Raw genomic sequence first — 17815 nt, forward strand, 5'->3', positions numbered from 1 at the left:
TTCTGGTTCCACGATTGTTCCTGAGACTAAATTGTTTTTCAATTTTTTTGTAAATTGCATCTAGTGTACGATTTTTAATACATAATTAAGACGTGCTTTATTCTAATGATAACGTGATGCTCACTACACTGCTCAGAGTTTATTTTTTCGATATCATTTAAAATGTTTACAGTGAATAGCTAGTCTATTGGCATCATGATTTGTATATTTTGTTGATGAGGTTTAGAACACATACTTTTATCATAGAGTAGTTTGATTACTTCGCTGAGTATTTGTTCTAATCTGGTTGTTCTCCTTTTTTTTGCTAGTTTCATGGTCTTCCCATATTATCTTTGGTCCATTCACCATTCGATACATTGTTCAGTTGTGTTTCTATTATCTTGTAATCATACAGAATTTTCTTCATTTCTCCAATTTCTCTTGTCCGTTAATGTTAACGTATCCTTGTTTGCTGGCATTGCCTTTCTTATTTCAAAATATAGATTTGGAGTTTGCAAACTGCTTTTAAGGCCAGTTTTGAAACTAAAAAACAACTATTTTACGCTGTTTTTGCTACCAAGAGATTCATTACCTTAAAGGAGACAATTATATCTATCCAATCACTGGAAATCACTGGTTTTGATTTCATGTTACTCAATGTTTTACTTCCAATAGATTATTATAATAATATTTTGTATTAATATGAAATGTATTTTTCTTTTTTTTTCACTTTCAATTTTTATTGGACTGTTAATAGATGAACAAAGTATGAAGTGAAAAAAAGAGAATATGAAGTGAATAGAAGAAGAAACGGAGATAATAGTAGAAATAACTGTTATTTCCGTTTAACTACTGGAAATAAGCTAAAAAATAATACAGATATATATTTTGCTAAAAAATTTACGTTTACATGTCACACAATGATAAAATTACTAAATTCTCCTAAAGATAAAATAGATAAAAGTCACTTAATTAATAATTTCCCACATAAACATCGTCATGGAGAGAAACTTTGCCAGTCTTAATTACTTCCAAGAAAATACCCATAAGAGGATCCTTTTTTGGTCCGTTGCTGACACGATACCTATAACAAACATTTACAGTAACTGAATATGTAATACTAAGGTAAATGATAAAATAAAGCAACGAAAAGATAATAATATATCCGCAATTAGGATATTGTAAATGGTTAGGATTGGATATGTAAATGGAGCTAGATCCTAAGGCGAGGTCGCTTAATTGACGTTGAATGCCAAAAATCCCTTCTCAGTGAACATGTTCTTCTTCTTAAAATTCCCTCTCCTATCGGAGGTTAGATATCATAATGGCTATGGCTACTTTGTTGGCTGCTGCTCTGAATAGTTGTAATTAACTACAGTTAAACCATTCTCTAAGGTTCCTCAGCCAGGAGATGCGTCTTCTTCCTATGCTTCTTCTTCCTTGGATCCTTCCTTGCATAATAATTCTCAACAACTCATATTTTTCTCCTCTGGTAATGTAACCCAAATATTCCAGTTTTCTAGTTTTTATAGTTTTCATAAACGTCGTAGCACTTCAACATTGGTAATCCTTTGAACCCACTGAATTTTCAATATTCTTCTGTAACACCACATTTCGAACGCTTCTATTCTTCTTATGTGTTGTCTCTTCAATGTCCAAGCTTCCATTCCGTATAAAAATATAGAAAATATGTAGCATCTTAGAGCCCTCAACCTGAGAGGCAACTGAAGGTCTTTGTTTGTAAGCAGTGTCTTCATTTTTTATAAATGCTTGTCATGCAGTTTCAATTCGAACTTTAATATCTTTGCTTTGGTCCTTCTTGTCATCAACCCAGGTCCCCAGATATTTGTATGTCTTAACTTTTTCTATTTGGGTTTGCTCTATCATTAACCTTTCATTTCCATGTTCTGTTTTTGAGACAATCAGAAATTTAGTTTTTTTTCTTGTTTATTTTTAGTCCGTATCGAATGCAATAATCGTTAATTCTATTTAGCAATTCCTGTAACGATTCCAGGGTGTCTGCCATTATAGCGGTGTCATCAGCGAATCTTATGTTATTTACTATTCTTCCGTTTATAGAGATTCCATCACTTAGCTCCGCTATCGCTTCCTGAAATATGGCTTTACTGTACAGGTTAAACAGTAGCGGCGACAGAACACAACCCTGTCTTACTCCTCTCTTTATATCAATATTCTCGGATTCTTGTTCTTCTATCTTTATATTGGTCTTTCGATTCCAATACAGATTGATGATAATTCGTAAATCTCGTCTGTCTATTTCTCTGTTTTTCAATAATTCTATTAGTTTTTCATGTCGGACCCTGTCGAACGCTTTTTCGAAGTCGATGAAACAGAAATAAATATCCAGGTTCATATCTAAGCATCTTTGAAAGAGGGCATTAAACGCAAACAATGCCTCTCTTGTTCCAAGTCCTTTGCGGAACCCAAATTGAGTATCATCCATATCATATTCTAGCTTTCTGTATAATCTTTCATGAATCACCTTTAGAAATATTTTGAGGGTATGGCTTATTAGTGATATTGTCCTATAGTCCGAACAATCTTTGGTATGTAGTGTTTTTGATATTGTTACAAAGGTGGACACCAACCATTCCTGAGGGATTTTTCCGGTTTTATATACTTCATTAAACAGATCCAGTATTACCCGTAGAGTTTCATCGTCTAGACATTTCAGTAATTCCGCAGGTATTTCGTCTGGACCTACAGTTTTTCCATTTTTTACGTTTCGTATTGCTTGTTCGATTTTCTCCATGATGATCTCTGGTCCCGTTTCGCTGTCGATTTCTTCCGGTTCTTGTCATGTGAAACATGTTACATTTTAAAAAGAAAGAGTTATTTGGTGATTAGAGTTAAAGGGTTCTATCCTTCGTTGCACATAGTTTTCATTTCTCCGTCTAACGTGGCCAAACCATTACAGTTGTTGTTCTTGAATCTCTTTTGAGACTGTATTAACACCGGCTCTTTTCCTAATCAAGTCGTTTCTGGTCCTGTCCCATCTAGCCTTACCCAGCATCTCCCGTAACATTTTCATTTCATCTACCTCCATCTTCTTTTCCACATCGCCAACGTAAAATTTACCACACTCTTGTATATTTTTTCCCGATTTTTAGATCACAGAGTACCCCTCTCATTGGCTTCTAGTTAAACCAACCGCCTGCACCCTGTGGTAATTTCTTGATCTAGTGTCAAAATATTATGAAGGAGTCAAGGTATTTAAATTCTCCTAATCGTCCTAGTTTTTCTCAACCTAACCTTAAGTCCTCCCTCTTCGATAGCCCTTCTCCAACTGCCCAACATATCTTAGCTCTCATCCACGATATCATCAGCAAAGATCACTGACCATGGAACCCCCTCCCCTACCTTCTCTATCAGTTCTTCTATAACAAAATTAAACAGATAGGGACTCAGTCAAGAGCCTTGATACAAACCAACTATCACTGGAAACGCTTCTTCTTCTTTTTCTTCCTCGTCTAGCCATTCACGTCCACATCTGAACATAAGCCTCTTCAAGTCTTCCTTTCCATTGTTTTTTTATTGTACGCTACTTGTAGCCAATTTTTCCCGGCAGTCCGTTTCAGACCATCTGTCCATCTCATAGGAGCTGCCTCTGGGTCTTTTGTGCTGGTATGGTCTCCAGGTTAGAATTGTTCTGTGCCATTTGTTTAGATCGCTCCTAGCTACATGTCCAGCGTATTTCCATTTCAATTTTAATGATTTTTATACCACATCGTTGATTTTGGTTTTCTGTTTTACCTATGTGTTTGTTTTCCTGTCCTTAAGTGATATCGTGATAAGTGATATCGCGTGATATCCTTTCGATTGCGTGTTGAGTAACTCTGAATATATTCATATTCTTTTTGTGATTGTCCATGTTTGGAAACGCTAAAGTGGAAAAAATATTTTATAGAAAAGTATAACGTTGTAAAAGCTTTGGAAACTATATAAAGATAAATGGATGATACAGTTCTTCCCCTCTATCTTTTACCATGCATGAAATTATTTACGAATTACTTTTTGAAGTTATACCCCTTTAGGCTCGATTCGGAGTGAATTTCTATTATTATGCGCGCATGCGCACTCAGACAGTATGGAGTTCGTTGCTAAACCCAAAGAATATAATATACTCTCTCTTAACGTCTATATTCTTTGCTAAAGCTTTTAAATTATGTATATATGAGTCCAAAAAAAGTGCGGAAAGAATATATTAGTGATTTTAGTAAATATATTTATTATAATTTTTGTCTCTTTGGATGTGTCTTCCTCGGGAGTAAGATAATACGTATTATTAAAACATTTTTATATTTTATACTTCACTTCGTCTATTTGTTACCGTGATTTGTCATAATGTCCGAGAAACCGTATAAACAGTGAGGTCGTGGAGTCGTGGGTCGTTGATTCGGCTATTGGGGTGAGAGCACGCCAAATAAAATTCTATTTTAGTGACGTCACGTTGCCTAGCAACCGTCGATTCTCCCATTGTGAAATTCGATTTTGTGACGTCAGCAAAATAGAATTCTATTTGGCGTGCTCTCACCCCAGACGGGGGGTTCCGGGTTCAAATGCTGACAATTGCTATCTTTTTTTTTAATTTTTGGAAAGTGGTAAGTATTAAAATTAGTTTAATATTTAAATAAAATAAAAATAAACTGTTTAAAGTATTTTATTTCGTTGAAATCATATAATAGAACTATTCGGACCGTGCAAGTTCGGCAAAGCGACCTCTATTTCTACGCTCTGTACTTTTATTCGCACTTTTAATTATATTGGCCAATTATATTAGTCCTGGTTGCTGGATAATGATCAAGGCCATAGTCCAAAAAATAATAAGAAGAAAAAATAAGATGCAGGATATGTTATGCAAACGTAAACAATTGTATGTAGTAAATAAAATTAGTTATTAAAATGCAGTACTGCAAGCAAAATACAATTAATTAAATTTACCTTTATATAATAATTGCATATCATATCAATATTGTGGAGCAATATATAATTTTTCTGCTTCAATGACAGAAGGTATGAAATATACGTCAATTTGACAATTTCAATTGACAATATGAATTATTTAAGATAGTTGCAATATTTCTCCGCGACTCGCGCACGGTCGTTTCTCATTTCCCTTCCATAGAGGTATATATTAACATAGAGGGAGCCTACCTTCCGCGCTTCCTGACGACAAGATCTCATGGACTGGTTTGCTGCATCTCTTTCTAACACATTGTATCGAAAATCTATGATGACATTCAGTGTGAATATAGGCACGGAAGAGGAGGACAACTGTAGCAGCTTTACTATGCGTAAGAGTGAAACAGCACTAATCCAAATAAAAAAGATGGTGTCGTCACTTCGCTCCGAATGACACTCTCTCTATGCTAATATATAACTCTATGTTCCCTTCCAAGTATTTGCACACCGCGAATAACTTCTTACGTGAGTACAAAGTATACACACATTCTTCTTATTATACTAGGTCTCTTTTTTACTCACGGAAACTAGTAAAAAAATACCGCAAAATTAAGCCGCTTGTCCATAGAAATGGCAATAAGTGAAACAAGGATAAACAATACGACATCTCTTTGATACATTGTTTACTATGAATTTTGATCTTTATCGTTTTCAATGACAGTGACATTAGCGCATTTGTTGTTTATATTGGAATTTATAACTTATGTTGTGTTTGGATGACCTCTACTCCGATATGCTTCTTGTCGTTCGCCAACAAGATGGTTTGATGGCATAAAACGGATCGACAAAAATTTGATGCAAACAGCACAAATCAGGAATACATGGAGAATACTGAGGGAGACCTATAACCAGCAGTGGATAGATCCGGGTTGACTGATGATGATGATTGTGTTTGTTTTATAAAGTTATATTGTGTTAAATACGTCCACCGATAATTGCTAGTTCCTAATTATTACATTGACAGTACGTATCAAACATCGACGTAAGTTTCAATTAACGTTTTGATTTTACTTGTTTGAAAATGAAATATGACATTTGAGCAAAGATAAAATGGAACAACTATATGAAAATATGCATTGTTAAAGAAAAACTAAATATTAAACTAATTTTTTTAAACTACAAGGAAAAACTTTCTTGTAGCTGGCTAATATACCATTAATCACAAAAAAAATATTGAAAAATATTTTTTAATAGTTATAAATTTATTAAAAAACCTACAAAGGGACACATCTAAATCACAGATCGTTTTCGATCTATGTAGATTTTATTAATCAATCTTACAGAAGAATTTGGGTGTATTCTCATTAACTAAAAAAAAATAATATTTTAAGATAATTTCACTTACGTTCCCAATGTTCTTAACGGTTCCCTATCACTTCTTAGAACTCCTTTATCCATATCCACAGTGGTCAATAGGCATCTTACACATTCCAAAACATTTTTAAATATAACATCTCCGATTTTTAAATACTCCCACTGATCTTCTAGAAACGGTTCTAAATTATCATCGTCCACAAGAATATTTGGTCTAAAATTATTCTCATTTATTTCAGAAATACCAGATTTCTTTTGAAAATCTCTTATGGACGCAGCATTGTTAAGCATAACAGCACACATGTTTGAACTTAGACCCTAAAATGTTATATTATTTTAATTAAAATGAATGTATTTTAAATTACTTTTAAAAATATAATATAAAAAACAATGTATTTTAATTAATTTTAAACATATAACCATATAATATAGGAGCAAGCAACAAAGAGAAAAACTGATTTTTTCGGATTTTTTCACTCTGTATAATATTTTAATTTACGGATTACAAATATTCGAAAGAGAAATACTTGAATTCCTTACGAGAAGGCATACTCTAAATGTTTTTTGTAGAGTCTTAATTATCGTCGATTGAAATAAACAAAATCCGATCATTTATTTGCATTGTAAAATGTAAAATTAGCATAATCATAAGTTTCTGTTTACATTTGCTAGATATTTTCACCAAGATGATGGTTACTTATTGTCTTTCTTTTCATTCGCTTCATCTCTCTTTTGCCTGTAGTAATTCTAAAATAATATCAGAGTTTTCAATAAAGACAGGCATGAGAAGCGAAATTAAATCAGATCGACGGGCGGGGAGATTTTTACCAGCGAAGGATATTGTCGTGGAGATTGAGAAAATAAGGAATTCAGGCTCAGCCGGAGTCTGGCTTCTGGCTAGTCTGGTCTGACCTAAATACCTAAGTACAATACTTGCATCAATTGTAGGGTACGGTTCAAGTGTATGGGCACATATATTAAATAAAAAAAAATGCAGAAAAATTAAATAGAGCTCAGAGAGGATTTCTTGTAAGAATGACGGGAGCATTTGGAACAACTGCAACACAGGCACTCACAGTTTTAACTGGAGTAATGCCAATGCATTTAGAAACACAAAAAAGACCATGTAATTATTGGCTAAAAAAAGAAAAATATGAAAAAATAATACAAATAATAGGATTAGATATACGAAATAAAAGAGAATTAAAAGAAATAATAAATAGAAAAAAACAAAATGAATGGGAAAATTCAACAAAATCTAGACGTTTGTACAATTTTATACCAATATTAGAAAACATTCCAAATTATTTTAATCCAAAACAAGGTTTAGTACACTTTTTAACAGGACATGGACCGTACCCAACATATTTGGAAAGATTTAACTTAAAAGATGATGCATATTGTGAATGTGGAGAACTAGGTACACCAGAACATATAGTGTTACATTGTGAAAATACTATAGAAAATGAAGAACATAGAGAAATGAGAAGAAGATTAGAAAGAATTGAAATAAGAGATATATTACAAAATGAAGAATATTTTGGAATATTAAACAATCTAACAGAAATAATACCTAAAAAACAACAAGAAATTTATAATAATAGAAGAAGACAACAAATAATCCAACCCTGATGAAGTTGAATAAGATAAAGTTAAAATAAATAAAATAAAATATAAATTCAAAAATAGATATTCACAATTATAATAATAATAATTCAATATAAAATAAATAAATAAAAATAATAATTCAATAAATAATTCATTAAATTAAAAAAAAAAACTACCAACTCTCTTCTGAAAATAGAGGGACTGTCTTTATAACTTAGAAGGGAGTTGATAGTACCAAAAATAGTTTAACAAATATATATTGTTTCTTTAAATTTGTTAAATGTATTTGTTAAATGTAATTAATAGATTATGGCAAATTATTAATTGTAAAATTAGATTTAGTAGTTTAGTAAAAAATGTAAAAATATAAAAAAAAATATCTGTAATCCCATCAGAAAAAAACGACCTGGATTAGTTACTAGAGGCCAGGTCATATGTATGAACAATAAATAAATAAAAAAAAATAAAAATAAAAAAGTCTGGTCTGACCTCTGGCCACTCAAGTGGTACTGGTGATGGCACCATCAGATTCCTAGTTCTAGGTCTAGGTAGTTGAGTTATAGAGATATATAGTGTGCTTTACGCGTTGGCTCTGGTGAAGCGGTAAATAAATATTTGCCGGCATGTTATAGAAGCCATCAAGAACTAAGAATTAGATCTGAAACCTCCGCATAATCTTGCCAGTAAAAAGTGTTTAGTTGTAGTGTATTAAGGTTGTGGCGAAAGCAGGACAAGCTGTAAGTTATAATATTTTTTGTTCCGTTTTTATTTTGGTGAAACAACAGATAGTCATAACAACCTAACAAAGATTCTTCGATTCTTAATCATACAGCGTGATGATCTCAAAACGAAGAATTGTCGAACCTTAAGATGAGTTCACAATTGCTCTAGAGTAGAACTGACCGTTGCAGTGGGCTCTACATTTTACAGAGGCTCCACATAAAAGTAAAAAGCAGCTAAGAATATTAACCAAAAAATATCACGCTAAACAACCTAGTTCAAGTTGTAAATATACAAGCAAGTCTAGAAAAAAGGCTAGCAGCTGAGGAGCAAGTAAAGGACCACCAATCTAGAAGGATACTGATAAGGATTGCAAGGGATAAAAGGAAAATCCCAAGAATCCGAAAATTGGATTTCATAAAACGTATTGGGTTTCTGCAGCTAATTGCATACAATTCAAAAGCTGCACGTAATGTGCTTATTACGAGCTTCAACAGAATCCTAATCGATATTAGACACGTACTTTTATTAAGATCTAACAAAAAACTAGTTAAAGACTGTCAAAGACCTCATGTAAGTTAATCAAGTCACAAATTAATGCATGACACGCAAATTGAATATCTCTTCATATCAAAATTAATTTAATTTATCGCCGTTTCAAAGTTTATTACTAAAGATCTTGTAACATCGAAAGTGGAAATTCCCAAAGTAAGAAGTAAAAGGCGTATTATAATAGGCGCTGCCTAATTTTCCGTTGACGTAAAAGACTCACGGTCAGAGGAAGTTGAGAACCTTATTAACTGGTGCAAAAAGAACACACAACTTATTATTTTGAGATAGTTGAGAATGTAAGAAGGTGTTCCTGTGCATTTAAAATTAACTTATTATTAACTCATATTTACTTTAGAACAGGGCGCATCAGTAAAAATATTAGTACATTTGGATGTTAAGAGGTGACTCATATTTTTTTGCAGAAATTGCGTGAAAATAACTCATATAATAATATTTGAGTTATCCTCCCACTCAAAAAGGTCCGGAACATTGTTTAAATAATCAAAATGTCAAAAAATGAAGGAAAAATTCGATTTTTTTCTTCGTTTTTTGATTATAACTTTAAAAGTATTCATTTTCCACAAAAGTTGTACTAACATAAAAGTTGCGTAATTAAATTTCCTACAACATATGATTAGCTATAAATTTTAAAAATGGTCACCCTTGTTGCAAATTAGCAATATTTGCGAAAAAACCATAAAAAACAAGTATTTGCATTTAACGTTTTTTAACCATTTTTGCTACACATAGGACCTTCATATTTCATCCAGAAAAACTTTATGATATAGTAAACCAATATTGTAAATTTCATTAAGATCGGTTTAACAGATTTTGCAAAATAAATTTTGCAATCCAGCTTTCGCAAAAAATATTCATTTTTTCAAAATGTTGGAGGGAGGACTGAAAATAAAGCAGACAGCAAGTTGAATTTTTTTTACATACATGAGAACACTGTACCTTTCATTTGCAATTTGCGAAATTAAAATCGGTTAACTACCACGACGTCAGGAATTTTTTTAAATAAACATTAATTTTTGGTGCTACGCGCAGGATAGCGGATACGTTTGCTCTGATTGGCCATTCCAGTGACCTGTGATAATTATTGATAAATTTTAATTTTTAGTGCATTTCAATATAAATAAATAAATTTGTCCATTGCTAAATAAAAACACATACTCTGTCCTTTGAAATAACACTTTTTTAGCAAAAACTTTATTTGTTCATATATTTTAACTTAGAGAATGAAAGTTTATTATTTTTAAACATATGCAATTGTTTAAACAATATTTCATAAACAATAATCAAATTAGTTTGATTTTTGTTGAATTAAAATATTAAAATACAACAAAATGTAGAGTAATAAAATAATATATATTAAATAAAGATTGGAAGAAATTTTGGTGGAAATCAACCTGTGTGAATCGAACACCGCTGTCTTGCCCGTAGCACCAAAAATTAATGTTTAGTTAAAAAAATTCCTGACGCGCCGTGGTAGTTAACCGATGTTAATTTTGCAAATTGAAAATGAAGGGTACAGTATTCTTCTACATTATGTAAGAACAATTCAACTTGCTACCTGCTTTATTTTCAGTCCTGCAACATTTTGAAAAAATCAATTTTTTGCGAAAGGTAGATTGCAAAATTTATTGTGCAACATCTATTAAACCGATCTTAATGAAATTTACAGTTTTGTTTTACTGTATCGTAAAGATTTTCCGGGTAAAATATGAAGGTCCTCCGGGTAAAATGCGAATACTTTTTTTTATGGTTTTTTCGCAATTATGGCTATTTTGCAAAAAGGGTGACAATTTTTAAAATTTTTAACCAATCCTATATTGTAGGAAATTTAATTACGCAACTTTAATGTTAGTGCAACTTTTCTCGAAAGTGAATACTTTTAAAGTTATAATCAAAAAACGAAGAAAAAAATCGAATCTTTCCTTCATTTTTTGTTATTTTGATTATTTAAACAATGTTCCGAGCCTTTTTGAGTAGGAAGATAACTCAATTATTATTATACGAGTTAATTCCAAGCAATTTTTGCAAAAAAATATGAGTCACCTCTGAACGTCCATCTCAAAACTGATGCGCCCTGGACTACTTGTAAATAATGTATAATACCTGAATTACTGTAAATAACGCTCAGTTGTTACATATAAATAAATAAATAAGCTGCTCATATTTGAAAGGAAGGTTCTCAGAATAATATTTGACCCTCAAAGAGATAAATTGACAGGAGAGTGGAAAAGGTGCCCCAATGCTGAATTAATGAGTAGGGGAGAATGGTGGAATGGGAACCACTTAACTATATTCTTTAATAAAAAACAAAAAAACAAATTTTAAGTTATATAAAAAATCGGTCCAGGTTAAGAGCTAGTTTAAAATGTTAATTATCCTTCCCTATTATTATTGCGTCAATTTATTTAGTTATGTTAAAGTTATTATGGAATTACTAAAAATAGTGAATGGCTTCAATTGCCCCAATAGGGCGGGTAATAGGAACCACAATTTATTTTAAGTTTTATCTGTATTAAATTTTTAATTTTCATAACAAAAATAGTAATAAATTGTTTTCAACTCATTTTGTTTAAACAAAAGTCACAGAGATAATCTTTAGCTGTGTCAACCCCCGAACAATCTGCACGTACCCATCGACCACAAGCTGTACATCGATACCACAGTTCTGCCACTAAACGCCTAAGGGTCGATTTCTCATACCTGCGTTAATCTATGGTTCAGTTGAACCGGGTTCACGGGTGATCTCCGGTTCTGTTTGGAATGCATTTCTCATTGCGCGTTCATGTCAGTGCTCGTTCTACAGCTTTCGAGAAATGCCAATAGATGGCAAAAGGTAAAAACCTGTCGCCATTTTGAACTACCTTTTTTACGCTGTTTTTGAATAAAGTTAAATTTAAGTATTTATAATCAAATAGTCATTTTAATAATTATAAATAAATATTATAAAAACACAAATAATGTTATCGTTTATCGTTAGGCTTAATATAATAAAATAGGATATATTTATATTATGACAGCGTTTCGTATTAATACAACGCATGCGTAGTCCATGAAATCATCTGAACTGAGTTCTGAAATCTTTGAACGGCCGAATTTCACCGTTCAAGCATCGTTCAAGTTTAAACTGCCATCGGTTGAACGGGAATTGAGAAAGACGATTTTGACTTTAAACTGACGTTTACTAGAAGTTCAGGTTAAACTGGAGTTGAACTTGATATGAGAAATTGGCCCTAATAGTTCCCATTACCCGTTTTGTTTTTCGAAAATTTTAACCTATGAAAAAAATTACCAAAACCAAGTGATTAAAAAACAAATCACATGTAGTTATTCTTTAGGTAGTTAAGTTTAGTTTGCATAAAATAGTTTTGAGGAAAAACATATTGGGACCAACTTACCGTGAATTTTGTAAACCACGTGTATTATAACGATTACTGCAAAAAGTCTATTATGTTTACACAAGAATCAAACAACACTGAATAAACATCTGCAACGATGTCGCTGCTTCTCTGCATTGTTGGTAGCGTGTCGCCAGTGTCAGCAAGTATTTAAATGCGCGTAATTTAAATAAAACTGGGTGGTTCTCATTACCCGATGGCTCCCATTCCCCCATTCTCCCCTATGTATGTACTTAAAACATTGTGAGACACATAAAAGCTATATCCAGATAAGGCGGGCAGTTCATGGGGTAAGATCAGAGGAAGACAGAGTTTTGGGTGTTTTTATGTTTTTTGAGACACCAAACGGTAGAAGATTAGTAGGCCACCCCAGAGAAAGATAGAAGGATGATGTTAAATCTGATTTATCTAGCACTGAGTGGGGTACAATAATAAGAAATGGACCAGATCGTAGAAGATGGAGGGCAAGAAGAAACCTATGTTATAGTCGGTTCGCTAAACTCAGACACAACTGGCTAGTGAGTTTAGTGAGTAATTTTGCCAATTTGGTAAAATTGGCAAAAAAAATTACTAAATAGTTAATAATTACTAAATACAGTAGAACCCCGATTATCCGTGCTCCTCGAGACCGGAGGTGGCACGGATAATTGAAAAGCACGGATAATCCGAACATGTATTTCTTATGTATAATACATATTATGTACGAATACACATACATATGCACCTACCATAAAAAGATAACAGAAACAATAAATCTTTCATTATGAGTCTCTTTCGGCATATAGAGTTTCCATCGAGTGATTTACGATGACGCTATCTTAATAAAATCTTAAAAATGCAATTTGAGTAATAGAAAATAATAGCACGGATATTCCGCACCCGGATAATCGGGTTCTACTGTAGTTAGTAATTTTAGTTTAATTAGGTAGTTTGTAAACTTACGTATATATGTACCTATTTTTTTTTAAATAAAATGTTAAAATAATTTCTTGTCTCATTTAATGATAAAATAAATAAACTCTTCAACATAATTTACGAAATAAAAACCTAAGTACAACATGGAGGATAATTGAAGTTTACCTTAATTTCGTCCTGAACCAACCTTTGCACTTGTTAATTTAGTGATTTTTTTCTGGGGTCGCTCATAACTCTTTTTTTAATTTTGGGGTCGCAATATCAAAAAGGTTGCGGACCGCTGGTTTGGAGTCATCACGTTTATAATTTTTAAAACATTAATTGTCATTAATGTCACTGAATGTATTTTTTCGTAGCAACGAAGAGCATCTGACGTAATATACTTGACGACGGGAAATTATCAAAAGTTATCAATTTAATTTAGATTTCTGTAGCTTTCTATTGGTCAGAATCTCCTATGAATGGAATAATCAACTAAAATCACTAGCCAGTTGTGTCTGAGTTTAGCGAACCGACTATATTTATTATACAGGTAAAAAAAGTTTGAATATCTTAATAATTGTGCTGAAGATTTACTAGTCTTACCATAGAATCTGACGTCATACCACGATTGCAATAGTCAATTTGCTTTTGATGTACCTCGGCACTTCTTTTGTTAGTTCCATTATTATATCCAATGCGCAAGCCGGGTTTGTCGCCTTGCAAATATGTGGATATCCAGGTACTCGCTTTATCTCCACAGTCAATTAAAGGTATCGTTTCTCTAAGTTGTCTAAAACAGATAAGTGATAAATAAGAAATAAACTTGCGATTTTCTAATTTCAATTCATTCTAATTTCTCAAAGAAAACCGTATCAACCGGAGCTGTACCGGTGCACATTCTGACATAGGAGAGGGCACAAATCCATCGAAGGGGTAGCGGAGCTATAGGTTCAGGACCAGAAAAAGGAAGAAGAAGCCTGGAAAGTTGGCAGGATCAGTGGTCAAAAGAAACAGGCAAATCCGCCTGGAACGAGGACCCTTATCCCTAATGTAGTGAGGTGGTATGAATGCAGACACAGGAGCGTCAACTATTATTTCACACAATTTTTGACGGGGCACGGATCCTTTTGGTCGTATACATATCGTATAAGAAAGACCGAGGACGATCTGTGTACCGAGTGTAGAGTGGAGGATGACGCGCACCACGTAATATTCGTACGCCCTGTATATCATGCAGGGCGAACCTCGTTACAGCTGAGAATGGGGTCCCCTCTGGGTGAGTCCCAAGAATTAATACACAAAGCCACTACAAATGAAAAAATGTTTGACTTGATCATTGGATTTGTCAACGAAACGATGAAGCATAAGGAAGAAAGAGAGAGGAGGCTCCAACAAATATAATCCGTTTGTATTTCTTTTGAACATGTGTCGTTCCGTGCCGACCGGGGTGGGTAGCCAATATACAACTCCCACTTCTGCCGGGGCAGAGTCGTTTAACATAAAAAAAATTAATCCTAGAGTTAGTAAATGTTAGATGTTTTGTTTTTCATGTGTTTATATCTTCTGTTGTGAGTGTATAGATTATAGATGAATGGGCCACTCCTGCGGGGGGTGGAGAATGAAAGTTTAGTAGTTCTTACTAACTGTCTAGTAATTCTTTGCCAGTTTACGGTCGATGGAATGATGACGTGGTTGCTCCCCCTCACTCATTATCATGCAGATAAGTCGGTTGCCTTACGGACCTTGGCTGGCTGCATGTGTGAATGAAGTGGCGAGACCGGGTTGCCATGACAGTCACAAAGCGCACGCAGAGAGTGCTAGATGGGGGTGACGAGCAAAGCTGGTGGGTCAGAGCAATTCCCGCTAAGGTCGGTTCCTGGCCCGCCGGTTGGAGAAAGAGGGGGTGAGTTTAGTTGGTAGGCGGCTCGCTACGGTTAGGCATAGAGAGTTGAATCCAACATACCTGGAACACCTTCCCAGAAGTCTTTAGAAGACTCTCACCTCCCAAAAAAAGATTCTCATAGAAAACGTATATAAAATAATTTACCTGTCGAAACATTTTTTAAACTTTCCTTGTAAATTAATTATTATCAGCTTTGTTTTTTTTACTTATTTCTTTCACTTTTAATAAAAAAAACATCATTTGATTCAAGATCAGACAAAGTCAATCAAAAAATTAAGTTCATAGTATTCATATTGCAAAATAAAGCAGAAGTACATAATTTTCTTGTTGATTCTTGTTTATAATTTTCTACAATATCCAAGTAAATCATTATTCATTACTGTCTTTAAAAGTTTTTTTTTGAATAAAGGTTTTTGCCTAAAATATTGCAAATATATATTTTAGTTTGTATTATTTGCTTGGGGGCTTGGAGCTGTAGAATAATATTTTATAGATATGCATAAAGTGTGTTTTTCACTTGAAAACATCACTTTATGCACAAACCGCACTCTAGCATATAAAATGAAAATAAATATATTTACTTAATATGCACTTCTTTTCCTGTTGGTATAGGTATAATAAGAGGTTCCATTCCTGGAGCATTCAAAGCAATGCTGTTAGCATCATGGGATTTAACTTCAAGTAAAACCAGCTTAGGAAAATGTTTGGCAGATCGATATTCTAGATAGTTCTGTTCATATACCACAAATGATCTAAAAAATAAAAAAGTATCTCTTTAATCAGGTAACATTATGTCGAAAATATGTATAAATCAACTAGTATAGGTAGACCAAAATATTATAAATGAGGCCCCTAGAACACAAGGGGCGTAAGTGACATTGTTTAAGAAATTGGGGTTAATACAAAAATGGACTCCCAAACACATAGAAAACATGGTTCCCTAGGGATGTAAGTGAGCAGTCTATCGGGTGCTGAAATCTAGTGGCAAATTACTTAACTACTTGGCTAACAATGAGCTGTGTGATGGATGACCGAAGTTATCTTTAACGTTTGAGTTAAAGTTAAGATTACTCTCAGGTATAACGATGCCCATAACTATTTAGGTAAAATTCGCTGTGATGTATTCTTCACAGTTATGAGATAGTTCTTTCTTCAACGTTATATTAGAAATAACATTTGAGGAACAAAGTTTGACGTAACAAAGAGAACCCTATGTAGAAATAGTACAAGTTGGAGTGAGCGCGAGAGATTGTTCGGAACATGCTACAGAATGGGTAGATGACCGTAAAAGTAAATACCCATCGTCGGACACCGTCGATTGCCGAACAGCAAACAGCTGTTCGGTGGTGTTTCAAACGGTAGATAGAAACAGGGTTGCTGTATTGGTGTATTTTCCCACAATTTTGGGGTAATTTGAAAGCGTCTAGGGAAATTTTTCTAAGCAGAAATTGTAGTGGGATTTTTGGGGGCGGAAAATTATGGAGGATTTTAAGGGGTTATGGTAAATTAAATTTGCGAATGTACATAGAACTGTATGTTATACTCCCATATAATCGAAGATTATAGGAACTATTCATTATTTCCAAGGCCGTCGTTGATAAATAGTATAACTTTGGTTTACTGTTCTCTTCATTTGACTACTAATTAATTAAAATGCGGCAAAAATTTAAATTTGGGGTATTTGAGCTTCAATTTGAGGGAATTTCAGTTTCTAAGTGGGGGATTTATAAAATATCAACTGGCAACTCTGGATAGAAAGCTCAGTAGGTACTTAAAATAAAATTTCAACTTACATTATATATATTATTATTATATTAAATTTTTAATTGTATTACCCTTCTATTCTTAATTATTAAATTATTAGCTTCTAAATTCACTTGATTTCTGTCTAAAAAAAGTCAAAAGATAAACCTAACCTTACATAACTACAGAGTTATCTCATAACTTGAGGTTTAACGTCGCCTTATAAAGTGACAGTTGATATGTCAGATAACTCAAGGATTGTCAAGAAATAACGGAAGTAGTTAAGTTAAATATGATACACCACACCAATTCGAGGATTATAACTTAACTACAGGATAACTTTACGTTAAAGATAACTTCGGTCATCCATCACACGGCTGAATGTCGAATATTTCAGTTGCCAAGAAGTGTTAGTTCTGAACACTGAAAATATGTTTTTGGAACTTACATCCCTTGTGTTCTAGGGGCCTCAAATGTTTTTACTACATTAACCCTTCAAAACACAAATTACGATTCTGTTTCCGGATTTAATGACATATTGGTAATATTATTGTATTGGCTGATTAGCGGACAATGTAGCCGTTGGTGCGGAATGGCAGAGAATAATGAATGGAATAAGATGGAAGAGGTAAGGAAATAGAATCGGAGGAACGGATGCATGGTACTACTCTGCGATTTTAAGGCGAAACCTCTGCCTTGGTAT

General features: G+C 33.3%; 1 protein-coding gene across 3 annotated transcripts in view; it reads right to left on the bottom strand.

Annotated features, from left to right (window-relative positions):
• Positions 1-848: 848 nt before the first annotated feature.
• The window catches only part of LOC126885716 (mitochondrial amidoxime-reducing component 1-like), a 29043-nt gene continuing 12076 nt past the window's right edge, over positions 849-17815 (bottom strand). For all 3 annotated transcript variants that reach the window (XM_050652445.1, XM_050652447.1, XM_050652446.1), the window contains exons 3-6: positions 15951-16121; positions 14070-14256; positions 6308-6594; positions 849-1063 (exon numbers count right to left, since the gene is read on the bottom strand). In XM_050652445.1, the coding sequence (XP_050508402.1) occupies positions 952-1063; positions 6308-6594; positions 14070-14256; positions 15951-16121 (757 nt within the window). In that variant the 3' untranslated portion in view covers positions 849-951. The remainder of the gene's footprint in view (positions 1064-6307; positions 6595-14069; positions 14257-15950; positions 16122-17815) is intronic.

Source organism: Diabrotica virgifera, chromosome 5 (genome assembly GCF_917563875.1).
Source record: "Diabrotica virgifera virgifera chromosome 5, PGI_DIABVI_V3a".
Taxonomy (NCBI): Eukaryota; Metazoa; Arthropoda; class Insecta; order Coleoptera; family Chrysomelidae; genus Diabrotica; species Diabrotica virgifera.